Here is a 27956-nt window from a genome sequence, read left to right as displayed (position 1 = left end):
GTCAAACAAAGTCGAGTATGGTATAATTTTAGTAAAGTTTTGGTTCCCATGAAAAAAGTGCAATTTGACAAATATGATGTGTATCCAAACTGTCGCTTGAGATTGGCCAACTTACTTACGTTGCGCGTATTAAGTACATGTATGGATAATTCCCCATACGAGTATTACTCAACAGCAACATATTGATAGTACGTAATCAGTATAATAATAATAAAAAATCAGTATAATAAAAAATATATTTTAAAAAGACAATTGAAATGGACTATGGAATGGAGACGTTCAGGCCTACAGTCATTCGACGAAATACATAATTGTCACACCTAGAATATGTAGGCATGGAGCATTACTAATGGATAGCTCCATGGCCCGTGTAGGCGTGTAAGAGTGCAACTCGTCGTCCTTGTGAGTGGGTTACATTATAAACAATTAAAGAAAGGACAAGACACATGATTCTTGTGTGGGTTAAGTTTATTCATTCACATTTATTCATAGTACCAAAAGAAGCGGGTACTGTCAGTTTGGATACCATTTACATGTACAGTACACACATACCAGACAACATTCATTAACAAAAACAAATTGAATTTAAATATTCTACATAATAACACAAATTTTAAAAATCAATATGGGTGGCCCACGACCGTTCAGCAACTAGTCCGATGGGACACTCTAGTGCGGGAAAAAGGAAGAAATACCCCTTTACTTTATTATGACATCTTAACGACGGTTTTAACCATGTGTTGTACATACAAATGACCACCACAGGAAAGGTATAAACAAAACTGGGTAATACAATATTACAGTCACTTTCTTACATGACGTATCATTTTCTCATGATGATAATACCGAAAGTGCTTTCATTAAATAGACCATAATGTCATAACTATGCAATACATTATTTTTTCTCCAAGTGATCATTTTTAACAGTCCCGCAACACAACTAAGACAAATAAAATGCAATTAATATAGGACATACACATGAAAACACAGGGCCGTTACAAATACATTCATAATTCATGCAAGCTGATCTAAAACTATTAAACTGAAGCAAGCAAGTTATTATATAATTAGGTAACATAATAAATAAGTGGTGAAGCACGGTGCCTATCCTCTTGTAGACTCAGGTACTCATCTCACTCATAGATACCAACAAACTTACACTTTTTTGGTTTGTGGATTTAATTGTTCATTGATTTTTTCAATGAATCTAATGAAAACACGTGGTATCTGATGCAGTGACCACGATCATCATCTTCTTCAAAATGTGTTGTGTAAATCATCAAAAACCATGATTTTCCATCATTCAGAAAAGGAACAATTTGTTCACATTTAACGTTACTTCTGTTTTGTAAAATGTCAATCGAGTTGTATTCTCCACTTCTGGCATGTATTGGCTTTAAACGAATAACTTTACTGTCAGTTGTGTCTTCGAAAAAATGCCACAAACCTTCAAATTCGATCGCCTTCTTTTTCTCTTCTTCTTTTTTAGTTTTTCCCTTTTTATTTGACTTTTCCTGATTTGAAGGTAGTTCTTCCTCAATAGCTTTACTCTCTTTTTTAGTTTTCTCTTTTGATTTTCCCTCCGTTTTGAATGGTTTCGTAATACCATGCATTACATTGCCCATAAAACTCCGCCTCTTTTCTTTTTCCTTTGATTCTTCTTCATGTACACAAGGTGTTGACTCATCAGGCTCTTGTTGACTTGTTCCTTGTACTTCTTCTTCATCTACTTCTGTTTCTTCCCTTTCTTCTACTACTGCTGCTGCTTTTTCTTCCTTCGGAGTTTCATTAGGTCCTTCAGTTGTAGGCACGCTTTCATAGTGTGAATCAGATGATTGTTTTGTCTTTTTTTTAATCGACGATAGGCCTAATGCTTTTGAAACTTTACCTTTTGCATTTCTAAATACACTTCGTTTCTTTGTTGTCTCGTCGGTTTTTTGTTCTTCTCTCACCTCCTTTGCATTTGTTGTTGGAACATCATTGTTTGGATTATCATCTTCCATTTCTTCCAAGTGCTGATTTTTACTCTGCGATCCTTGATTTGTGACTGAGTTCATTAAACCTGCAAGCACACCTTGTTTTCTTTCGGTATCCAATGGTTCTTCTGTTGCAGATTCCCTTGTCTCTTTGTGATTAGCATCTTCATCAGTTTTGCTTATAGCTGGAGCACAGACAAACATTCCATCTGAAGAAAGCGCAACACTTACTACAGGTATATCATTAGTTGATTTCTGAAAAATGTATGTAGGCCTATATTAGTCTGTAGAAATGTTGATACTGTAATTTTGTAAATTTGACGCAAATGTGCGCTTTCGGTACGATAGCCTATACTGTGAAAGATGCATATTTGATATGGTATGAGGGGACATTAATGTTAGATACCATGTCAATAATAATTTGATAAAACACCTTACCTCCTCTTTTCTCTCAAACGTTGTACAATTATCTTCACTTAATCCTTCGTACAAAACCTTTCTGGATTGTAACAATGAAATAATAACACACACTTCACAATTGCCTGTTTCGATTAACTGGAAGACAAGGTTTGTTTAATGATAATGTCATAGTGAAATGATAATCTAGTTTAAAAACAGTACTTATTGATGATAGCAACTGTTATGTAGTTAGTACTTCATGCTTTGATACATCACACGGTCTCTATTGAAACATAAGAGAAGACTGAGAGGCCTATATCATTTTAAAATCATTCAATAACTCTAGTTTTAATGGTCTATTACCGGTAGTGGCTTTTGTAAATGTTACAGTTGTGGGGGAAAAACATTTCAATATTAAAACTGGAACAAAACCAAACCTGAATTCGCATATTATCTTCAGCGTTGTCCATCTCCACATAAACTATATTCCAATCATTTTCATTATCTGTCCACATTATAAAAGGCTGGTAAACTACACAGAAATTAATAAAAGTAGGCCTACTGTTACATTATCCTTAATCACAGAATGTTGTCAGATTCATAATAGAGAACGACATGTTTGAATAAAAATAATACATTTTTCATTTTAAAAACATAGACCTAGTGTAGGTTTTAACACACATGTGTTCGTCTGAAATCGCTCAGGCAGAAATTAATCACACTTGACTGTAAGAATATCCTCTTCAAATGATCACTACTTAAGGTACAGTAGTGTATCAGCTAAGTCCTAAATTCATCTTTATTCCACCAGCATTGTTTCACTATCTAGCTGGTAACAGTCAATTCCACTCATAACAAACACCTTACCCTCACACCTTTAGTGCTCTATATTTAAATTATATTGTATGTAGACCTATAATTGTGTGATTCTTACTGAAAGGCTGATCTTCGATATCCGTTTGCTTTTGGCTAGACAAAGGTAGATACTTGACTCTTAATTCGTGTATTCGACTACTAGACTTTTCCTCTGTGTTAACTGTAAAAAGCAAACAAACATCATAATTAAACTAGATAGGGAAGATACTATACTTTATTTCGGCATCCATACATTATGACCGAACAATACTTTTGTGAGCCAATTGGAATTTTATGGACGTACAATACAAACGAACGGACAATAACTCTTTCATGTATTAATTGTTTATAAAGGGGGTGTGATACGTATTGAAAGTATACTTTCTATTGGAAGTTTCATTTCATTTTATTTCACTTTACTAATAACTTAAAGAAAGTGGAGGAGCCTAAATGAAAGCATAGCTTGAGTGAATAATCTCTTCAACTTAAACTCAGTAAAAACGTATTTCAACTAATTTGTTTATTTTAAATTACATTTTACCAAGTTACACTACCAAATAAAAATACTTGGACAAAAACAATTTATTAGTTTACCTTTACGTTTGACCCAACCACCAACAACAAGCCGTCCATTTGACAATCTTTTTCCGCTTAGATAATCTAGAAAGAATAATAATTAACATATTTATAATTTTATTATTGATATCAATCTTTTTAAAATGTATTATCTCTATTTTCTTTCCAAATAAAATTGAATGAATGATAGTGAGTTTTTGTATTTGACATGGTATTGTTTTCCGAATATCATGATACATAGCATAAATGGTTTAAAATTGCGCCCAACGTACCGAATTTTAAATCGTCAACAGAACCATTTAACTCCAATGTTTCGATGACGTCATTCACTATTCTGAAGACGGGATTTCTGTTTGGCAAAATTGTAATCAACTTCCTTTTAATTCTTGACTTCGATTTAGATACATTAACAACCCCGACAAGAATATAAGGAGAGTGTATACCAGGTAACACGGCGTAGCTCAGTAACTGTCTAAAAACAAAGACACACTTGTCATTAACATTTTATAGAAATGTTCACATACGTTCTTCTTCACCTGAATGTATTTATTTCAACAATATTTTATGAGGGTGGTCCATCCAGCATCAGCTGATCATAAGGGACCCTCAAACAATACAAACAGTAAATACAAAATAAACTATAAAAACACAAAATTAACAAAGATAAAAAACAAGTGTTCCCTGGCATACGTCCATCGGCAGTGAAATAATTTGAAAAACATTTGGTAAGCCTATAATGTTAATTAAGCATCACATTGGTAGAGAGATAGTTTGAGAGAACTCAACAACACAACACACATTTAGCTGCCCAAATAATTACTGATTATCGTCAATAATCTTACTCTGTTTGAAGTAAAACATTAGCTTCTTCTTTCCATTCAATGGGTGATGCCTGCGTCGTGCCAGGCATTCCTTTACACATTATGTACTTTTGCTTGTCATTCAGTAGTAAAAAGAACCGGTCATTATAAAGAAATACTCCACCAGCTCTATAAAATAAAATCAGTAGACATCAAAATAAATGAAATCTTGACGTAACTTCATTAATATGTGACTGTTTATTGAAATCATTATATTTATTTTGTATTTATATTTATAGTGCCCATAGTAAATTAGTAAATTATGTAGGCTAAATCAATTAAATAACTTATTTTAGAAAAATAAACAGCCTGTTTTATATTAGTACTGTTTTTATTTAGTGAATTGACAGTCATAGTCTATACGACCCCTAATGTAAACTCACAATGTATATATCATGTTATTGCTATATCTATTAACATATGACAAACAACGCTTACCTAAAAATATTCTCTTTTGTATTTCTATGAATTACTGAAATGAATAATGACAAAATCAAAATATTATTTGGAAGATTATTCAAGATTTTAAAAAAGAGCTTATTTTGTGGTTTCCTATTTCAGTTAACATTCCGTGATCATTTCATTATTGTATACCGTACTGTATAACTGCAATGAAACATCGTATCGGCCATTAAAAACGGAGCATGGTTACTATGAGGTACCGGTATCTTCATTTAGGCGTAGATAAATATTTTTGTTTAAAAAAATACACATTCGTGAACAAAAAGTAAAAATTAAAACACAGTGCGACTCCGTGAAAAGTAAAACCTGCCTACCTTTGCTTAAATCTTCTGATGGATCTCGAATTAGTTTATGGACTTGGTTGTTTGTTGTTATGCTCACGATCTAAAAACATAATTTTGCATTTATTAGGTTAGGCCTTTTTAATTATTGTAGGAACCTAATTCTGATATTGTTAAGCACAATTAAAAATTCCTTTTTTGAGAATGTCAAACCAATCGACGCAGTGTATCTATAACTGTTTGTATTTACAATAAGCCTACACAATTAAAATACTTACATAACACACACTGTGACTATTTTCACGATTTATTGTTGTTTCATTATTGCGGGAACATATATCATACCGGTACACCACAACACCAATAATCACAATAATGATGATTACTAAAATAACGATAGTTGCTACAATTGCCCCCTTATTACTCGAACTACTGCTTGCTGGAGGCAATGTTGCCTCATCTGTAAAAACGATGTGTTACGCATTAATACTACTTAAAGTGTTTAAACTAGAATTCATTTGTTAATTTGGGATTACATAATTTACACAGTACAAATGTTGTTGTAATATAGACAGAGCAGCACTGCAGCAAACCAAACTACTATACACACCATCATCCTACCATCATTATTGTTATCATCACGAATCACTATATGTTACTATCGCAATGTTTAATGAGTTATATTGAATGTTAGACTTGTACTTGTATAGATTATAGTACACTTTAGTAATTAGCAATATTTGGTATTTAGTATGTAAAAATTCATTAATTTCTAATATCATAACTTTCTATTCCAGAGAAATTTTTATTTTAGTATGTTAATATTATGCAGAAGACACAAAGAATAACAACTAAATTACTTTTTGCGCGCTAGCTAAGTTCTGTCTGATCTATATTTAAGCTTACTAGACCTTTATGATTGGTTTTGTTTGATTAGGCTGCTATCTCAGAAACTTCCACTTGACTTTATCACTTTATCAATTCTCGTAATCCACAAAAACAAAATGAATAAAAATGAAAATAAAATGTATGATTCCCTTTCAGAACTCTGGAAACTTACCTTTGAGCTTCAATGTAATTGCGTTACTTATTTTTCCAGTTTTATCGTTTTCCACTTTGCAGCTGTACTGCCCTTCATTCTTTTCCTCGAAACTTTCAATTTTTAGTGTATCCGTTTCAAATTTCAACATATTATTGTCATGGAACCATGTTTTTGTGATTGGTTTGGGATAAGCTTCTGTCGAGTTGCAAGACAATGCAACTTTGCTTCCTCTTACAACTTCCAAATCACCACCTAATACTGACAGCGTTGGCTTATCCAAATCTGTCATCAAAATAATGCAGATAGATATAATTATTTTTGTGTTGTAGGCCTACAACAACTTTCCAATGATATAAACCATCTTATATCCTGTGTGTTTATGGTGCACGTGTCAATCGAAAGAATTCACCGCCGTCAGTTGTATACACAGAGAACACAGAAGACATAACACTAGCTTTGAATGTGATATTAAAGGATGGTCCATACTAGATTTGAATGTTCAGACTAGTTAAATGTAGTACTAAAGGAACGTATGGACGTGTAAGCTTCAGAGCACACATTGAATACAGGTGACATAACCCACTTGCATAGCATTCATACTGCAACACAGGATTGTTTAGAAAACTTGCATTACTATCATACTTACAGTATACAGTCAAGGTGCAGTTTTTCTGGAAGAGTATAGTAGCTCCAGTAGACTCGTCATTTACTCCACACCAGTACGAGTCTGTGTCTCGTCTGGTAACATTTTTTATAGTCAAGCTAACATATCCTGAAGTACCATTCAATGTTGGATCACTCAACGAGTATCTAGACGCAGGATCCAAATCTTTTCTGGCTATAATAATAATAACTTCATCGCCTTTTTTCCAGTAGAATTTGCCAATCACGGCGTTCGTTGGTACATAGTAACATGGCAATGTGGTCTCTTGTCCTTCAATCGCAATTACTTTTGATTGGACAGTAAGTTTGCCAATGCTTTGGCCCACTGAAAAAAACACATTCAATGTATACTAAATCATTATCAACATCTTTAAAAAGCAACATCATCAATCAACATATCTTCATCATCATCATCACCATAATTCTTATTATCAGTGGAAACATTATTTCCATTTTAATACTACAATACATAGTGTACTTGTAATTATAGAACATTGTGTTGCTCCGGCACACACATGAATCACACGTTGAATCACCTTGTAGTTTATTTAGTATATAGTGTGTCTTTATTACAACTCTTTACATGTTTTAGCGATTGCGTATGTCGTGAATTTCAGCAAGGACTAAATAAATCTGAATATAAAACAGTGCAAAGTACAATCTAAACAAAACAAACATAAGTCTAGCAAAAATAAGTAGTTAATAAGTAATTAATGGGGACATTTAACACACAACATAATGGCGAAAATTTTCTTCTACGTCTGTACCTGTGAAATTCATTATTCAATTTTCATATAAAAAGATATTTTAGGTAAGCCGTATAGTTATATTAAAGGGGTACGGCCAGGGTATCAACGGTGCGTTTTGTGGCCTATCCGCAAAGTCGTGTAGTCAATCACGAGACTTGGCCCACAATTCCCAAATGACCCAGTATAGGCCTCCTTTCTTTTATATTTTAGGTGGCTAGAACTTCCGGGTGGTACCTTACTTGTGTGCTGGTTTTAATAATTTTAAGGTCTAAATAGAACATAAATTGTCAACCCTTAGTTTCCACAAACATCGTCAATGTTTGAAAAATGTTTTAAATTAGAGTGAAAACAATTACGTTGTTTCAGAAACAAAATGTAACATTCAGAAACAAAATGTAACAATGTGTCAATGTTTGCGAGTACCCAATCAATTTATTCAACGGATATGTGTATGATAAGAGTAGGAGCATGCCCATCGACGGAAATTCAGACAACCATTAATAATCTATATATTTACTTACCACTATATTTAACAAATGTAACAGCCAGTATATAAATCAAAAGCCATGAACAAGGTCTAGTTTTAGTCATATTTTTATATTTCCGTGTAACTATTCAATCATCCACTCTCGGATATCGTTACATAATACGGTTGAATAATTTCTAATTCTAAAAGCACAATAAATGGAATTTACAATAAGTTAATAATAGTACAAACTGTGGATTCAAAGGTCGTCAAACATAATTTGAATACATTACTATATGAGCGGCTTCATGAATACAAAACTCTGATAACAAGACTAAATTCTACAATAAGCCAAGTTCATGGTCTACTTCCACTACCAACAATGAATTATGCTATTCCCTATTATACCACAGGCAAAACCAAGAAAGAGGGGCCAGCCCTCTAATGATTCGCCATACAGAAAAGCACCACACAATGCAGAGTGTCTTGTCGTTGTCCTGTCATTTCAAGTTAATAAGCACCACGAAATTATCTTATTTGTCTTCATTCGTTATCACGCCATTTCTTCTAGTTCATTACAAAATGCACTACCAAAATATAACATTATTCATCATCGTCGTCCTTTCAATTGTTTGTATCAATCAGGTCTACTAAGATATCGAGCCAGGACAGATGTTTTACTAGCACCCCTAAAAATGATGTTATTCAATGTCGATTGTCTCTTCAACATCACAATCCTATATGAATTGGCCATAGCATTACACCCATACTTTAACCGGTAGACTTAGTCTGAAAAAAATTGTGGTAGACTTGTCGTATCTTCCAATCACTATCATCATCACATCAAGTGAAAACAATAAACAGAAAGAGAAAGACATCGGACAACTAATACATTTAAGATATTTAATTATTTTTAGATATTAATTATTAGATATTTAATTATTTTTAGATATTATACACTGACAAATAACAAGTGTAAGATAGATTTTGCCATGCGTTTAAGCCGTTTTGTCAATATGCTCTTTAGTAGTGTTAGTCACCGTATAAATCCCATCATTATATCCGATAAATAGTACACGTGACCTACACGTTCATGCGTGCACATTTCTAATTTCCATAAAACCGGTAAATCACATTACTTACATTAATCCATGGGGTAAACGTGTACATTTAAGCAAAAAAAGATTAGCTCCACCAATCACAAATTAAGCACATAGTATACATACATACATATATTACGTAATCCAAAGTGGTCAAACTTTATAATACGATAATTTTGCTTATTATAATTAAAACATTGATATATTCAACTTACAAATAGCATATGCATTACATTAAAAAGATGCATGACGAAAGCACCATATGTCTACTTGACTTCCGTTAAATGAGTACCTCACTCACATCTCCCAACCCTTCGCATCAACGGTTATAATTACGAACAATACAAATATTATAACGAATATTGGCCTATCAATGTACATTAGTTACGTCATCGTGTGAACTGTTCTTCATAACTAGTATAGTACCGAAAGTATTTCGTTCACAAACGTTTATAAATGTAAAAATGTTTGCCTTTCTGCCTGTTGTTTTCGTCTTCTTGTTGTTTCTGTGTTTTTTAAATATAAATTGTGTCTTTTGAGACATCCTGCTATTTGTCTTTGGCTTTTGGATGTGAATTAAAGAATTAAAGAATTTCACAAAGTAATTCATTTGTTTAAATTAGCTTTTAGTCCATCAAGAAAGAATTATAATAATACAAAGCAATTATACATACAATGAAATATAAATGACTGTTAAATATATAGTACATTTATTTGATGCTACTGAACTATTGTGATTGCTATCTATGTCACGATTCTATTGATTCTATATACTGACATACACTAATGATAAATAAGATGCAAATTTTGCTTCTAATTACTAAAATAAAATGAAGTGTGAAGCATGGTAATTACTTATTCAATGATTCTGTTATAACATCTATTGAAAACACGTGGTATCTGATGCAGTGACCACGATCTTCATCTCCTTCAAAATTTGTTGTGTAAATCATCAAAAACCATGATTTTCCATCATTCACAAAAGGTACAATTTGTTCACATTTAACCTTACTTCTGTTTTGTAAAATGTTAATGGGATTGTAATTCGTTCCAATACTACTAGCATGTATCGGCTTTAAACGAATAACACTATTGTCAGTTGTGTCTTCTAAAAAATGCCACAACCCTTCAAATTTAATTTTCTCTTTTCCCTGATTTGAAGGTAATTCTTCTTCTATTGCTCCAGTCTCTTTTTTACTTTTCTTATTTGATTTTCCCTCCGTTTTGAATGGTTTCGTAATACCATGCATTACATTGCCCATAAAACTCCGCCTCTTTTCTTTTTCCTTTGATTCTTCTTCATGTACACAAGGTGTCGACTCATCAGGCTCTTGTTGACTTGTTCCTTGTATGTCTTCTACTTGTTTTACTTCTGTTTCTTTTTCTTTTACTACTGCTGCTGCTTTTTCTTCCTTTGGAGTTTCATTAGATTCTTCATTTGTAGGAACGCTCTCATATTCTGCATCAGAAGAGGGTTTTTTCTTGCTTTTAATTGACGATAATGTTTTTGAAACTTTACCAAGTACACCCGGTTTCCTTGTTGTCGCGTCGGTTGTTTTTTCTTCCTCTGTTTCATTTGCACCCGCTTGTGGCACATGAGTGTTTGGATTATCATCTTTTGTTCCCCCCAAGTTCTGATTTTCATTTTGCGGTTGTTGATTTGTGACTGGCGCAAATAGATTTTCGACGGAGTTCTTTAAACCTGCAAGCACACCTTGTTTTCTTTCGGCATTCAATGGTTCTTTTGTTGCAGATGCTGATGTCTCTTTGTGATTAGCATTAGCATCATCGGTTTTATTTATAGCTGGAACACAAACAAACTTTCCATCTGAAGAAAGTGCAACACTTACTACGGGCATGTAAGTAGTTGAAGTCTGAAAAAAAATATGTATTAGTCAAAACTAAGTTTCATTAGTTTGAATAGTATACTGTACTTTGTACGAATGTGCATTTTCAGGTACGGAAAGTATCGGTAAGGAGGACAACTATATCAATAATAAACCATCCTCTGAATAAAACACCTTACCTCCTCTTTTTTCACAAACGTTGCACAATTATCATTACTAATTCCTTCATACACAACCTTACAGGACTGTAACAATGAAACTATCGCACGTACTTTATCATTGTCTGTTTCGATTATCTGGGAAAAGGCAGATTCGGTAGATGCGATTAACAATGATATAGGCATAACAGTTGTTTTAAAAAAATAGTAATGTAATAATAGTAAATGTTATTGTGTTAGTATATAGTTGTTGATTAAACTTTACACCATTAAGTCACAAAAGGCCAAACCTGAATTCGCATATTATCCTCAGCGTTTTCCATCTTCAAGTATACGATATTCCAATCAATTTCATTTTCTGTCCTCAATATAAAAGGCTGATAACCTACAGAGAAAGAAAACAGTGTTAGCCTTAAACACAGCATGTAAAATAATTTAGATTATACTATTTAGACTTTTATAGATTAAGAACTAAAACTTAAGCCCATTGTAGGCTATGCTGTTAACGAACCCAAACCTTTTGTGAAATATTTGACTTGGTGAATAGGGCTGCTTGTCAGTAGGCCTACAGTGAACATTAGTTCAGATAAAGGACTATTTGGCTGAGGATGATCGGTCCTAAATTTAGTAAACCTGTATTGTGTTGAAAACCTATCAGTTATATTAACAGACGAGAAACAGTATATCTTTTACACATAACCTTCCTAGATTTACTGTATGTTGAAATGTATGATTCTTACTGAAAGACTGATTTTCGACATCCGCTTGCTTTCGTGTAGATAACGGAAGATACTTGACCCTGAATTCGTTTGTTCGACTAGGCCTACCATTTTCATTTGTTTCAACTGTAAAACGCGAAAAATATCATTGATAAACTACATATAGAGGACACTTTATGGATCAATAATCCAGTAATAATAGGCCAATAGCTTATTCTTGCCAAAACATCATAAATAAAACAACAACTACAAAGTAAGTGGCAGGAAATATAAAAGGGAACTAAATCCCCATGTCTAAGAGCCAGTGTTACCGTCTTACCGAGTAGCACATTCAGATAAAACATAGCATTTCAATAATATATATTATCTAAAAATATCAATTTAAAAATCATTGATAAATATAGGCAGCACCAAAGAGAACGTCCTTGCGTTGCGTCCTAGCGGGAATCAAGTTTGATACGAACCGAAAGTTTGTTTGTGTACTAAACAAACATAATTATTCTTAACAATTTTACCTTTCCGTTTTACCCAACCACCAACAACCAGCCGTCCAGTGGATAACTTTTTACCGCTTAGATAATCTAGAATGATAAAAACCCGTTTTTAATATAAATGGAAAGAATGATAACTCAACAAGCCTAGTATGTCTAAATTATTGCTGATTTGGTTTCCATATTAACAGTATGCCATTGCAGTGTGCGTACCATAGTTTAACTTACCAAATTTTAAATCTTCAACAGAACCATTTAACTCCAATGTTTTGATGATTTCATTCATTATTTTGAACGATGGATTTCTGTTTGGAAAAACTGTAACCAATCTACGTTTAATTTTATGTTTAGATACATTAATAACTCCGACAAGAATATAAGGAGAACGAATACCGGGTAAGGCAGCGTAGCTCAGTAATTGGAATTTCTTTCTGAAAACAAAGGCACATTATGTTATTTTAAATCTTACAAATAGGAAAGTATAAACAGTACTGAAGGAAAAAAGAAAAATATTTATTCGAATCGGTAGTAAAATTACAACGTCCGAAAATGTAGGTATATGCTTACTGATTCGGCGGAAGGAAGATTGGTATTGCCTGTTAACCAAAATGTTCAACATTAAAATTATTGATAACATAGAAGATGGGAAGGAGAGTATTCAACTACACTTAACTTAATACAAGACTATTAACTGTTAAATATAATTAATAAGTAAAGAATCTTACTCAGTCTGAATTAACACGTTAGCTTCTTCATCCCATGTAATAGGAGATGCTTGCGTCGTGTCAGGAATTCCTCTACACATTATGTACTTCTTATTGTCATTCAAAAGTAAAAAGGCTCTGTTGTTAAGAACTACTCCACCAGCACTAAAAAATAATAATATATAATATTACTATTATTATTACCCGATTTACGAACTGATTGAGACACTTACGTTGTTTATAATATATGAGACAGTTTCCTATTTTTTGTTCATCCCATAATTACGGTACCTTATATTTTTTGTCAAAATGTTGATTTCAAAACAACAAACTACAAACCTACCCAAACAATATTCCGATTCCGTTTGTATTTCTATGAATTACATCTAAAACAAAACAAGTCAAAGTTAAACATTATGAATAATAAGCGTATTCAAGAACAAACTTTATAGGATTTATAGGAAAAAGTGTTATATATCAGTTTATATCATGAATGAATTCTCAATAATATGGAATTGCCATACTATATCACTGGCTCAGGATTTAAAAAATGATGTATGATGATATAATTATAAATCGTATTTTTTAGTATTGTTTAGAATTTAGAATTGGCTAAACTGCATTACGTACAATAGGCTTACAAACACCACATTGTACATAAGACATAACCTAATAGCATAGTATAAGAAGGTATCGTCAATACTACTACCAAGACTATAGGTTAAACGCAGACAATCCACATTGTCATTGTTACGGAATATAAAAAAGTGATACCTCTAAAATCTCCTGGTGAATCTGGAAGATGTTGGATGAGGGTATGGCTTTTCGTCTCGTTTGGTATGATTTTCATCTAAAAATAAATAATGATTATAATTCTCGGATTACAATTACCTTATTTCTCTTTAATTATGAACTTTGTACTGTATTATTTATATATTATATTATGAAGGAAATAAATATTATTATGAAATGAAATGAAGTCGGTGGATTTAAGAGGGATGCCTCTCTAAATTTTGGAAATAAGTAAAATAAATTAAATTTTTCCTTAACAATATATAAATATATAATTTTTGTTTTCTCTTTTGTGTTTAACATATCACTTTTATTCGTTCATTATAATAAGTATATACATTTAGCGCCACGCTTAATGCCATTTTTAACTAGACGTTTACACTGTAAACGCAACTCAACGCAAATCAAAACATTGAGCTCTTCTGTGAACCATCAAACAATCGGGGGTTCCCACACAGAAAAACACGTGCATCTAACTCCTGTCTCTGCCTGGTTATGCGTGTTGTTTTTTCTTGTTCTTTGTCCATGTTTTGTATTTTATGGAGAAAAAATAGATGACTAATAAAAATGAAATGTCATGGTCACTTTTTATACACCTAGTAACCAATAAGATTGTTAAAAATTAGCAATTACTTGCAATTCTGATTAAATGTAACTTATAGATATATAACCTTTTTTAATATTTGTCTTTGTCTTATTTTACCTTAGTTTGGTTGCATACTTACAATAGTATTAATGTCACGTTTTTCCTTCTTCTTGGAATATATAACATATCCAACAACGAGAATTACGATAATGACAATTGCTAAAATAACAACAGTTGCTACAATCGCCCCACTGCTACTAGTCGATGGAAGAGCTGTTGCCTCACCTGCAAACATCAATGTGTTATGCATCAGTTTGTATTCTTTAATACATTATAATATGTGACTATATAGATTGTTTCAACTTAATGGTGAAAAATGTATATATATATATATATTTCATTTTCATATAACAAAACAAGTCCATCACTTAATATAATAGAGAGTATAATGAGTGCATAATAGATAAATATTTTTTAATGTGAAAACTTGTTTGATTTACTTGATTAGGAGAGTGTAGGAACCTAATATAATTTAAACAGACGACACCATTTTGACGTAATGTGTTCAAATCACTAATGTATGTCTTGGATATAGTTTTATAGAACATATTGTGATTAATTGCAATATTTGATAATATTTGGATTTCAAAACGGTCATTAACTTAAAACGTGTCTGTATCTTGAAAACACTACAGAAAATTATTCAGAAAATTATTATTTTTATTAAATATATACTATTATTATTATATATTTGTTTCTGGCGGTGATCTTTCCATCACCGAACACTGATAATTCATAGGTTACCTTTAAGGCTAAGTATAAGTGAGTTACTTATTTTTCCATTGTCGTCCAACAAAAATTCGTTTTCCACTTTACAGGTATACTGGCCTTCATTCTTTCCATCAAAACTTTCAATTTCTAGTGTATGATTTTCAGATTTGAGATTTTCTAACATCTTGTTATCATGGAACCATTTTCTTGTGATTGATTTGGGATTAGCGTCTGTCGAGTTGCAAAACATTGTAACTTTGCTTCCTCTGACAACTTCCAAATCGCCACCTAGTACTGACAGAGTTGGCTTATCCAAATCTGTCAAAAGAATCCTAATTTTGTTAATTTATTATTTTTTATTTATTTATTTGGTATAACACTCAAAATGCAAAAAAAAGTTGAAAATGTTATGAGTTTACAAAAAGTACAATAAAAACAGATAAAGATATAAAACATATAGGCCTAGGCCTATACTAAAATTAACATAAAAAACAATTACATCTTACAAAAATATAATATTGCACAAATTTAAAATGATTGATTATTATTTGATCTAATTATTAGAAATTCAGAAATATATACAGGTTTAAAATTAAATATAATTTGTTTTCATGTTGCACAATAACTTCTTCAACCTAATTCAAATGAGATGGATTGTAGTGAATTGATCAATACACCAAAAGTCAATCCTCTTTCGTGCGTTTTGTTGTCAAGCACAAAAAGAGAGTGCATATTATAAGAGAGAGTTTGTGCGTGTGTTCTGCTGCATAGCACACGTACATCGGTACCAAAATGACTGGCCTGTTTGCGAGGATGGAGCAGGGATGGGTAATAGGCCTAATATTATGACGCCACATGTATTGCGAAAGTTGTAATCCTCATTTTAAAACCAACATGGAGGGAGGGAGGGAGTGGAGATTTAGGAGTATAACCGTTGCCAGTGTTCTATAATACTAGGAATAGAACATTTTGGTTCAACGCACAGTCCATAAATACCAGTGACTGATTCCATTCCTATTACATTCAATAGCATAGGGTTGTACAATCTGTCGTACTTACAATATACATTCAAGGTGCAGTTTTTCTGGAAGAGTATAGTAGCTCCAGTAGACTCGTCATTTACTCCACACGTGTACGAGTCTGTGTCCTGCCTGCTAACAGCATTGATAGTCAAGCTAACATATCCTGCAGTACCATCCAATGTTGGATCACTCAGCGAGTATCTAGACGTAGGATCCACACCTTTTCTGGCAATAACTTCATCGCCTTTTTTCCAGTAGTATTTGCCAATTACGGCGTTAGTTGGTATATAGTAACAATGCAATGTAGTGGTCTTCTGCCCTTCAATTGCAACTTGTGATTCGGCAGTGAGTGTGTTGATACTTTGGCCCACTGAAAAAAAGGTATAAAAGAAATGTTTTCAATACAGTCATCACCATCGTTGGAAACATTTCTTTCATTTAATACCATTTACATATACAATAGTACAATATTGTGCAAAATGTATATTGCTCTGAGATACAATTACAAAGCAGTGCAAAGTACAATCCAAACAAAGGTTCACATTATTCTCGTATATCCAGTAGTGAGAATATGCATTACGAATATAGATATTAACAGACAACCATATAAACATTTTCCTTTATTAATTCACCTGTGAAAACGAATTATTATACGTTATCCGTGATTAAAATTAAATGTGTACGGGATATAAATAGGTGTTTTGTATCCGACGGGAATTTAATAGCCCTACACAGAGGTATGTTGACAATTCATAATGACCCCAGTAGGCCTACGTATATTTTTTGTTATCATTTAGGTGTGGCTAATGAACTTCCTGGTGGTGCTGTACTGTGATAAGGTCCAAAGTGTAATCTAAATGTATCAATCTAATAAAACTCTATTTTTGTCTTTGTTTGATAAATGTTTTAAATTAAACTAAAACATTATTATTTCAGAAAAATACATTGTAGCCCCCCACACCCCCCACCTACAATTAACGTGTCAATAGAGGTTTGAGGGACCAGTCTATTTAGTCAACGGATAGGCACAGTGATCACACACAATAAATTCACACAACCAATAATTTAGAAGTTGCTCTGAATAATGCTTTAAAATTACACAGTAAATACTATAACATTTCTATATATTCTTACCACTATATTCCAAAAGTAATGTAAAAATCAGTAAACAAATCCTAGGCCATGAACTTGGTCTGGTTTTAGTCATATTCTTAGATTTGCGTGTACCCACAACCATTCAATCAGTACGTTCGGTCTATCGGCGTTGGTAATACGGTAAAGCTGCTATTAAAAAAGCGTACTATTGATAACTACTGGAAATTACAAAAAGCCCTGCACTTTATAAAAGGTAATATTGACACAATACCATTGAGTAAACGACAAAGAAAGGTGCGTAAAAACATATAATTCGAATGAATGGGCATCTTTGTTAGAAATGCAATATACCGTAAATCTTCTAATAGTAACCCACACTCTAATAGTAACCCCTCCATCTAATAGTAACCCACCTTATAGGTCAATCTATAATAATAACCCACTACTCTAATACATGTAGTAAACAATGAGGGGGGGGGGGTAACTATAGAGTCACAAAAACTATTGACAACATGACACTAAAAGGATTGAATGTTTTTGAGTTTATAAAATAAAGGTAAAGTTCAACCAAATTTGTTTATTCGTACTGTTTTATTATTTTGCTATGAGTTGCTGACCGGAAAAGTTGAGGGTGGGTTACTATTTTCAGGTGCCTAATTCAAGATTAGTAATAGTAACCCACTACTCTAAATGTAACCCCCTTCTAATAGTAACCCACCCTAAAAAAACAATCAAAGAATAATAACCCAGAGTTACAATTAGTAGATTTACGGCAACCCTTATTAATCGTATGATTAAGCAGCCTAAAATTATGTTAAATAGCCCAGTCCCTCACCTTTCGGAAAATATTGATTTGCCCGACTACTACAACACGGCCTAATTACTCTTTTCTTGCTCTTCTTCATTTTCTTTTCATCGTCATGATCATCACCATCAGAGTTTTAAATTCCAAATAATAAATCACTTATCCACCAATGGTGTGATGCTATATCGTCACTGCCGAGTCGCCATTGTGTTTCTATTAAATCTCGATCAGTATTCAACATACAAAATATGCCATTTATCCTTATTGTCGTCATCGGCATTGCCTTAAGGGAGCAAAATATCAGGGTAATAACTATATTATATACCGGCTTTTTACAAGTACTTTCCTTCAAAAAATTATTCATTGTCATTCATTCAATCAATCAATCATTCAATAAATCAATCAATCGTTCCATTTTTAAAGCGCCATTCTAAAACGATCATTGCTCTTGGCCCGCATAAGATCAATAAACAAAAGAAAACACGTCGGCCTAGTACTCAGTACCATGTAGTTACATTTTAATTTTACATTTAACGAATAACAGGTGTAAAATTGGGTCTCTGTTTGCGTTTTATACCAATATGCTAATGTTTGTTTAATCCGATCATATCAATATATAAATAATAGTACGGTACATGCTTACACATCTATGTGCACTTCACTATCCTACCTTAAATCCGGAGGTTCACATTTTACATTCAAAAGGTGCGACCAATATTTTAAAAATAATTATGGTTAAAGGGGAGGATTTCTCCACAACTTACCTATAAATAACGAGAGGGAAGTTATGATTCGACGAATCAGGAATGATGATGATCAAACTTACCTACATAATATTACGTAATCTAAAGAAGCGGATGGTTGTACAATAGTATGCCTAAAGATTGTTATTATTAAAAAATGTATTTAATTATTTATAAATCCAAAGGCAAATGACAATGCTGTGGGTATCAGTGGCTGGATCTCAATGGAGATACAAGAAAAAAAAAGCGCGAAAAGGTAATTAATCAAAACGATAAAGTAAAACAGCCAGAAAAATGCAACAAAAGGAGACAGGGTGGAGTCTTTAATTATGTATATATGTATTTTGATTGTGATGTAATTTTTGTGTATATTTTTTTCAAACTCTTCTTCATTTTAGGGGTAACGCTGAATGATATGAATTCTCAATAATGTATTGAACCGTACCATTATTGTAGTATTATAATTATCATAATTTAGGCCTCACTATTTACACAAATTACTTAAACCTTACATTTCAAAGAGTACAAAGGAATACATGATGACGATGACAATAACGAATCATACGTTCACTGTTTATAAAAATGTCACTTCTTTACAACTATAATAAAGCACCCTCAAAGTTTGGGCGCGCATTAACGAGGCAAAATTATTATTTATTGTCTCTCTCTCTCTCTTACGATAATAAAATAAAACCGTACGATGTATACTATTAGTGAAAATTTAAAATAAAAAGGGTTAAATAGGCCTATGGTATTTAGTTATTCAATACTAGGCCTACTTTCAATACATCTAGTGAGAACACGTGGTATCTGATGCAATGACCACGATCTTTTTTATCTTCATCTTCTTCAAAATGTGTTGTGTAAATCATCAAAAACCATGATTCGCCATTATTTACAAAAGGAACAATTTGTTCACATTTAACTTTACTTCTGTTTTGTAAAATGTCAATAGAGTTGTAATTGTCTCCACTTCTGAGATGTATCGGCTTTAAACGAATAACTTTATTGTCAGTTGTGTCTTCTAAAAAATGCCACAAACCTTCAAATTTATTTGATTTCACATTTTCCTGATTTAAAGGTAATTCTTCCTCAAATGCTTTACTCTTTCTTTTAGTTTTCTCTTTCGATTTTTCCTTTTTCGATTGTTTCGCAGTTGTACCATGCCTCTTCTTTTCTTCTTCTCTAGTTTTTACATTTTGATCTAATTTTACTCCTTCCTGGTTTAGAGGTAATTCTATTTCTAATAATTTATTCTCTTTTTTAGTTTTCTCTTTTGATTTTCCCCTTTTAAATATCTTCTTAAAACCCCGTTTCTTAACCTTTTCTTCATCTTCTTCATGTACACATGGTGTTGACTCATCAGGCTCTTGTTGACTTGTTCCTTGTACTTCTTCTTCATTCCCTTGTCTTGTACCCGCTTTTGGCACGTCAGCATTTGGATTATCATCTTCTATTCCTCCCAAGTCCTCATTTTCATTTTGCGGTCCTTGATTTGTGACGCTCTCGGAAAGCGAAAATAGCTTTCCGACGGTGTTTTTTAAACCTGAAAATACACCTTGTTTTCTGTCAGTAACCAATGGTTTTGTTGCCGATGCTGCTGCATGTTTTTGATTAGAATCTTCGTCAGTTTTGCTTAAAGTTGGAGCATAGACAAACATTCCATCTGAAGAAAGCGCAACGCTGACTACGGGCATATACGTAGCTGATTTCTGCAGAAAAATGTATGTATATTAGTCACATCAAGACTAAACATTTCATTAGTATAATTTAAAATAATTTTAATAACTAATAATAATAAAACGGTGTTAATGTGCGGTTTCTTAATACGAATACACAGTATCTGAGTCGGTAAGGAAGAAATTATTTGTATGCTTGGCCTACTGACTAGTAAATCCCACATCAATAATCAACCTTCATCTGATTAAAACAACATACCTCCTCTGCTTTTGTAAACGTTGTACAATTATCTTCACTGACCCCTTCGTACAAAACCATACTGGATTGTAACAATGAAACTATCGTACGTACTTTACCATTGTCTGTTTCGATTAACTGAGGAAAAAGACAATTTCATAGTGAAAAATGTCAACTGAAATAACATAGTTTAAAAACAGTTGATATGATTTTTTTCTTAATCAAAACTGTTGTTTACTGATAATAGTCGCTTTGAAACAGACCATGTTTTGAGTCTTGAAACTAGTGATGACTGCTATAATACAACTATATTTAGAGAAACCCTTTTTAAGAATCTACTACTGTACTCTACTGGTAGGTTGTAGTGGATACTGGTATGGGAACATACAAAAATACAAACCTGAATTCGCATATTATCTTCAGCGTCTTCCATCTTCAAGTATACTATATTCCAATCAATTTCATTATCTGTCCACATTATGAAAGGCTGATAACCTACATATTATAAATAAAGCCTTAAGCACTGCATTATTCATATATATTACTCTTAGATATTAGACTCTTTAGATATAAGCCTACTTACTTTTTACTTAAGATTGAGGACTAAACACAAGCCTGTGTAGGTGTACGCTGATAAACGAATAATTGACCATCGCGGTGACTAGGGCTGCTTGTCACTAATAGTGGACATTAGTTCGGACAGGAGGTATATTGGCTAGGGTCGACTCTGATTCTAAATTCACATTTATTAAACCTCTATTGTGTTGAAAATGTCTTGTACTAACTTATGAGACACATCAAATCTTTCCAACCTTAAGCATATAGGCATATAATAATTGTACTGTATATATAAATCAAAATTCTTACTGAAAGACTGATTTTCGACATCGGTTTGCTTTCGAGAAGATAATTGTAGATACTTGACTCTTGGTTCGTTCATACTAGGTCTATCATTTACCCCTGTTTTAGCTGTAAAACGATAAAATATCATTAATAACTAAATATAGAGGATACTTAATACGGCATCAACAATCCAGTAATGTACATGGCACAGCACATGAATACCTAACCCAAACCCTTACAACGTCCTTAAGTTTGTGTGTGTACAAACAAAGAATCTGTTTGTCGTTATGACGTCCATCAACACTAAAACAAACATATTCCTAATCATTTTACCTTTTCGTTTTACATAACCACCAACAACCAGCCGTCCAGATGATAATTTTCTACCGCTTAGATGATCTACAATAATAGATTTTTTAGAATGAATGATAGTATAATAAGCCTATAATAATGTAGGCCTCATTATTTGGTTTCCATATCGACAGTGCGTACCATAGTTTAACTTACCAAATTTTAAATCTTCAACGGAACCACTTAACTCCAATGTTTTTATAATTTCATCCATTATTATGAACGATGGATTTCTATTTGGCAAAACTGTAACCAATCTCCGTTTAATTTTATTTTCGGATACATTAATAACTCCGACAAGAATATACGGAGAACGGATACCGGGTAACGCAGCGTAGCTCAGTAATTGGAATTCCCTTCTGAAAACAAAGATACTACGATGTTAGATTTTGATATACAATCTTCAACATGAAAGTATGAACTGTATATTTGACTGGTTGTTTCCCACATCCAATTCAGCCTTTGGTAAAATGTAAACTGTTGTTTATGGAACCGGCAAGAGCAAAGACTTTGACAACATACAACGCCATATCTTCTATATCGGCATTGTTGGTGTCAAATAATTAATAATGAACATCTTACTCTGTTTGAATTAACACACTAGCGTCTTCATCCCATACAATAGGAGATGCTTGCGTCGTGTCAGGGATTCCTCTACACATTATGTACTTCTTATTGTCATTCAAAAGTAAAAAGGCTCTGTTGTTAAGAACTACTCCACCAGCACTATAAAATAATGATATGCAATATATAAGATCTTTAAAAATGATCTTGTTTACTAAATGATCGATACAATTGTTAATTTATTTATTTCTCGAATATTTTTAATACCCATTTTTCAATATTTGGTAGTGTATGTTTACCCAATATAGTTACTGTTTATCGTTATTTTTAATTTTATAGAGCAAACAACCCTACCTAAACAACCTTCCGTTTGTATTTCTATGAATTGCATCTAAACAAAGAATCAAATATTAGTATATTAATATTATAATAAGTATATCATTATCATAATGAACTTTAATATTTAGGATTTTTCCCTGAATAAGTAACCTTCTCATCTATTAACATTCCAAAAAGCAGTTGATATTTTGAAGATTGACTAAAACTGTTTATTTGTCTTTTATTTAAATAAAGGGTTTGAGAAGAATTGTAATAATTTTTAAATTTTTGTGCACGAAATATGCAAACAGACTGATAAACATGTTGAAGTTAAGTTTTCTATAACAAAGCTAATAAACATATTACTTCACTCTTCTCTCCTGACATATGGTATTCTCAAAATTATAATTATTAGATGTAATTCGTAATGTAATTGACTTTTCGTACTTACTTGTGAGTCGAATGCTTAATTCACCACCAAATCTAAATCGTGTTGTTGGTTGAGCACCAGACAGTTTTAATTCTTGTTTCACATCTAGAAAGCATCCAAAACGCCCTTCATCATCATCATTAGTCACAGAAGAGGACTTCAAGGATCCTACCACAACTTCCTTAATTTTCACATCTTTACTTATTTTAGACTTGCAGTTCAGATCCATATCCTTCTTATTTGGTTTGAATATAGAGTCAAAGTACGGTTCTTTGTACCCACTAGTGTTTATGATATCCAATAGTTGGTCTGTGTAAGTTAACTCAAATGGCACTTCTACGTGAGATCCTCTTGGTACTATAATCTCACCACTTTTAAATTGTATTGGTTCATCTTTCACTAGTTTTTTGTTGACTTTCACTGGTTGAATATCATATTTCTCTTACAAAAAAAGTGTTTGATATCAGTTTATATAATGAATGCATTTTAATAACGTGCACATATCATCACTGGCTCAGAATAAATATAATGACGTACGTGCGCATACATAATCATATAATGTACATTTTGAGTAATCTTCCCTGAATTTATGTTTCTTAGGAACTTTATTCAACAAATCATAATTAGTCATAATAACCATAATATAAAAAAAATATAGTACTGTAGGCTACAGTGATTTTTTTTTTTACATAATAATAATGGAGTGGAGTTGTAGTGGGGTGGGAGGTGTTGCGGGAGGGGTTTGGTTAACGCAATCCTGACCTAGTGGGTTGTAACTCACGACTCTTTCAACTGTACTCCCTAAGCCTCAAATGAGACTAGTTTATCCATCCTGTAATTGGCGAGTTGCACATAAGATACATCCGAAAACGCAGGCATTCCACATTGTCACTTAATTATATCTTTAAAAAGTGATACCTTTAAAATCTCCTGGTGTATCTGTAAGATGTTGGATGAGTTTATGTCTTTCCTTGTTGTTTGTTATGGTCTCAATCTAAAAATAAATAATGATAATCATGATTCTAAGATCAAGCCCCTCTATTATTATCAATTATAATTATAAATCCTAACAATCGTACATATTAATTATATACATATAATGTTATGCCACATCATTGCGTGTCCCGGTTGTGCTGGTTCCATTGACTTTTTATAATACACATAGAGTAACAAATACTATTTCAAGAATAAAATTGTGGTTAGGCCTAAATGGAATGTAATACAATTTATAGTTTTAAACAAACAACCTATTTTAATTGTTGTCCCTTTTTTACCTTGTTTGGTTGCATACTCACAGTAGTATAAATGTCACGTTTTTCCTTCTTCATCGAGTATATAACATACACAACACCCAGAATTACGATAATGACAATTGCTAAAATAACAACAGTTGCTATAATTGCCCCACTGCTACTAGTCGATGGAGGAGCTGTTATCTCATCTGTAAACATAAATCGTGTAATGCATCAGTTCTGATATTTTATTACAGTGCTTATACTTAATATAGTGGAGCTGTAGCTTGGTGGTTAACGCACTTCCCTTCCAATCCCAAGCCCCGTGTTCAATCCTGACCTTAATTCACGACTCTTTTAACTATATCACCTAAGCCTCAAATGAGAATAAGTTTATAAGCACGATAGCTTGCTAAATAGTTTAACCATTCTTTTCAAAATCTTGATCAGCTAGGCCTTTGCGCCACAAGTGCATTGGTTGCCACCCACCGGTAACCAGGGACGCGCCAGCCAAGCCGAACCTTTCCTCGCCCGGACTGTATAAATCATATATTTACCTTTAAGCCTATATGTAATTGAGTTACTTGTTTTTTCATTTTTGCCAAGTTCAGATTCGTTTTCCACTTTACAGCTATAGTTTCCTTTATTACTTTCATCAAACGTTTCAATTTCCAATATATCATTTTTAAAGTTGATTTTTCCAGGGATCTCTTTCAAAATCTTATTTCCATAGAACCACGTCCTTGTGATTTGTTTTGGATAAGCATCTTTCGAGTTGCAAGACATTGAAACCTTGCTTCCTCTTACGGCTTCCAAGTCACCTAGGGCCAACAATGTCGGTGTATCCAAGTCTGTTAATCAAATAAGCATAATCATTAGGTTACTGCGGATAAATATCATTTAATTGGTTACAAACTAAGTTACTAAAACTTAATTCCAATGAGACGGTGGGTGGATTAAAGCAGATTGCACAGCTCAGGCAGACATTCTTACTTATAACTCTATTTGCGTTCTGTTCACCTACAGCCGAAACACAAGAAGAGCATTGCGTTTTCTAGATCTAGAAAACTCAGATCTCTGATCTCAGTTTTCTAGACACCCAACCACTAGGGCCTACAAAATGTGTATAGCCATTTGAGGAAAAATAAACGTGGTGTGCACATTATGTTGGAACTTATCGTCATTGGAGTTCATAACGTACACTATTTACAATAACAGTTTCGTGGTCAGAAGACGGGACGTGGTTATGTGCTTGTGGTGCTCATGGATATATGACAATACACTTACAATATACAGTTAAATCACATAGCTTCTGGAAGAGTATAGTAGCTCCAGTAGACTCGTCATTTACTCCACACGTGTACGAGTCTGCGTCCCGCCTGCTAACAGCATTGATAGTCAAGCTAACATATCCTGCAGTGTCAACCTGCTTTGGATCAGTCAACGAGTATCTAGACGCATCTGAATCGCCCTTTCTTGCAATAACCGTCTCGTTTTTCTTCCAGTAGAATTTGCCAATCACGGCGTCCGTTGGAATGTAGTAACATGGCAATGTAGTGGACTCCTGTCCTTCGATTGCAACTTGTGATTCTGCAGTGAGTTTGGTAATACTTTGACCCACTGAAAAAGAACAAGACTTTTCAGATATACAACAAACTAGATGGATGGGTTTAACGATGACCTACTGACTGAAATTAGTCAAGCCACTGGTCAATTGTGTTCCTGATTCAGTCGGTGACGTGCATTTGGACAAACATTTTCTAGTTTGTATAGATGCACAATAATATAGAGCAGGGTTCTCCTGTCGGCTTTTATTTGTGGCTTGGGTTAGGGATACTAAAAATTATCTTCTCTATTTGTCTACAGGTGGTCTCCTTTATCTTTAAAAACATTCCAGGAGTAGAGAATTGTAGGGTTATTATGCCTATTAACAAAGTAAGTGAGAATCTTACGTTGGCCTACCTTCGTGGAATGCATGTTCAATTGCATAATCGTAAACATGAAATAAACGTGATATTTTAAGCTGATCCCTGAATTATTAAATTTAATAACGTTTGCTTTTGCTATTCAAGTAGGTATGGAGTAACTCATTTGATTGGATATAAAAACAGACGTAAAATGGAAAAATACTTTTCTGTAAAAACACCTTCGTGCACCCTAACCGTTTTTATTAGATATTTGTATGATTTTTTATGCATGATTGATTCATTTAATGAATCAATCATGCATACAAGTAATAATCGGTCACAATTTGCATAACAATTGGAATACCCAACAATTAAAGTGTGTTTACGTTACGATAGCGTATGTACGGGTTTTTCTGTAAAAAGTCCAAAGTCTTAATCTAAATCACCAAGGGGCAAGGGTATTTAGGCTATAATTATGGCTTTCCATCAATATACAATTTTCCACGGGCTAAAGTAAAGTGTTGTATTAAAATCCTCATATGCATATGTCTACTAAATTATGTCGTAGTGGCAAGACAAACATGGAATACGTAGTGAATGATATATTAAGGCAGTAGAGTAGCGTAGCAAACATGTACGCTACGTCGCTACTGTTTTTAGGGGTGACCTTAACAGGTAGTGGGGGAGGGGGCGGGGGAGTATAGTCTAATGAGGGAGAAAAGAAGGATTGACTCCCGCACCGAAGCCTACCAGGTCTCTAAAATTTACGCCAAATTGTTTTTTATTCCTTTCGTCATGTATAAATGTTCTTTCACATTCACAAAATCGAAGGCTACATCACATGACACGGGGATTGTCGTGACTATGTTGCTTGCTCAGAATCCTGAGAGAGAATAAGCACAATATTCTGCATAGTACAGTATACAAATACACCTTCGCTACTAACATATCTTACCACTATATTCCAACAATATTGTTAAAATCAATGTACACAACCTAAGCCACACCCATGGTCTTGTAACTGCCATATTTCCAATGTGCGTATGTTAAACAAAGGACAGCATCCATTAAATCAATAATAACGGTTTCCTTTGAATAGGGCTATAAATAGAAATGGAAATTTCAAAGCAATAAATGCAGCTCAACCAACCGAGAGGCTCTATATTTCTGTAAATTACCCTTTTATTTGCTGATCCTCATAAAATGAATTGGCCTACGGTGCTATTTATATA

At 33.1% G+C, this 27956-nt stretch overlaps 3 protein-coding genes across 3 annotated transcripts; all 3 read right to left on the bottom strand.

Annotated features, from left to right (window-relative positions):
* Positions 1-439: 439 nt before the first annotated feature.
* On the bottom strand, positions 440-8488 carry LOC144850755 (uncharacterized). Its single transcript, XM_078708164.1, has 13 exons — positions 8385-8488; positions 7098-7439; positions 6470-6733; positions 5688-5869; positions 5443-5512; positions 5105-5138; positions 4649-4795; positions 4079-4278; positions 3825-3890; positions 3310-3411; positions 2813-2907; positions 2415-2531; positions 440-2231 (listed from the first exon to the last, which is right to left on the bottom strand). The coding sequence occupies exons 1-13, from the start codon at positions 8452-8454 to the stop codon at positions 1179-1181; spliced, it is 2742 nt and encodes a 913-aa protein (XP_078564290.1). The 5' UTR covers positions 8455-8488; the 3' UTR covers positions 440-1178.
* A 437-nt stretch (positions 8489-8925) lies between these two features.
* LOC144850756 (uncharacterized) lies at positions 8926-17791 on the bottom strand. Its single transcript, XM_078708165.1, has 13 exons — positions 17654-17791; positions 16557-16889; positions 15531-15815; positions 14866-15011; positions 14123-14198; positions 13692-13734; positions 13370-13513; positions 12873-13075; positions 12669-12734; positions 12175-12279; positions 11725-11819; positions 11456-11572; positions 8926-11303 (listed from the first exon to the last, which is right to left on the bottom strand). Exons 1-13 carry the CDS (start codon positions 17754-17756, stop codon positions 10281-10283), a joined length of 2739 nt encoding a protein of 912 aa, XP_078564291.1. The 5' UTR covers positions 17757-17791; the 3' UTR covers positions 8926-10280.
* Positions 17792-18916: 1125 nt separating this feature from the next.
* LOC144850754 (uncharacterized) lies at positions 18917-27814 on the bottom strand. The gene is made up of 14 exons (XM_078708163.1): positions 27680-27814; positions 26105-26437; positions 25375-25668; positions 24881-25026; positions 24504-24579; positions 23607-24026; positions 23192-23228; positions 22856-22999; positions 22430-22632; positions 22256-22321; positions 21947-22048; positions 21480-21574; positions 21101-21217; positions 18917-20874 (listed from the first exon to the last, which is right to left on the bottom strand). The coding sequence occupies exons 1-14, from the start codon at positions 27750-27752 to the stop codon at positions 19918-19920; spliced, it is 3063 nt and encodes a 1020-aa protein (XP_078564289.1). The 5' UTR covers positions 27753-27814; the 3' UTR covers positions 18917-19917.
* Positions 27815-27956: the final 142 nt, after the last annotated feature.

Source organism: Antedon bifida, chromosome 8 (assembly GCF_963402885.1).
Source record: "Antedon bifida chromosome 8, ecAntBifi1.1, whole genome shotgun sequence".
NCBI classification, from domain to species: Eukaryota; Metazoa; Echinodermata; class Crinoidea; order Comatulida; family Antedonidae; genus Antedon; species Antedon bifida.
Note: the sequence above shows the minus strand (reverse complement) of the source record. Positions and strands in the feature narration are given on the sequence as shown.

Bases quoted from the DNA above. Each gene is read 5' to 3' on its own strand.
- LOC144850755 (XM_078708164.1), bottom strand. From the start codon at position 8,454: ATGACTAAAACTAGACCTTGTTCATGGCTTTTGATTTATATACTGGCT. The intron at 6,734-7,097 runs GTAAGTATGATA...TTTTGATGACAG, and splicing joins CTGCACCTTGACTGTATACT to ATTTGGATAAGCCAACGCTG. The intron at 2,908-3,309 runs GTAAGAATCACA...ATTTCTGTGTAG, and splicing joins TATCGAAGATCAGCCTTTCA to TTTACCAGCCTTTTATAATG.
- LOC144850756 (XM_078708165.1), bottom strand. From the start codon at position 17,756: ATGGTTGTGGGTACACGCAAATCTAAGAATATGACTAAAACCAGACCA. The intron at 12,735-12,872 runs GTAAGTTAAACT...TTATCATTCTAG, and splicing joins TGTTGAAGATTTAAAATTTG to ATTATCTAAGCGGTAAAAAG. The intron at 11,573-11,724 runs GTTTGGCCTTTT...GCCTTTTCCCAG, and splicing joins AGGATAATATGCGAATTCAG to ATAATCGAAACAGACAATGA.
- LOC144850754 (XM_078708163.1), bottom strand. From the start codon at position 27,752: ATGGCAGTTACAAGACCATGGGTGTGGCTTAGGTTGTGTACATTGATT. The intron at 24,027-24,503 runs GTATCACTTTTT...TTTTTTTGTAAG, and splicing joins TACACCAGGAGATTTTAAAG to AGAAATATGATATTCAACCA. The intron at 22,633-22,855 runs GTAAGATGTTCA...CTTTGTTTTCAG, and splicing joins AGTGTGTTAATTCAAACAGA to AAGGGAATTCCAATTACTGA.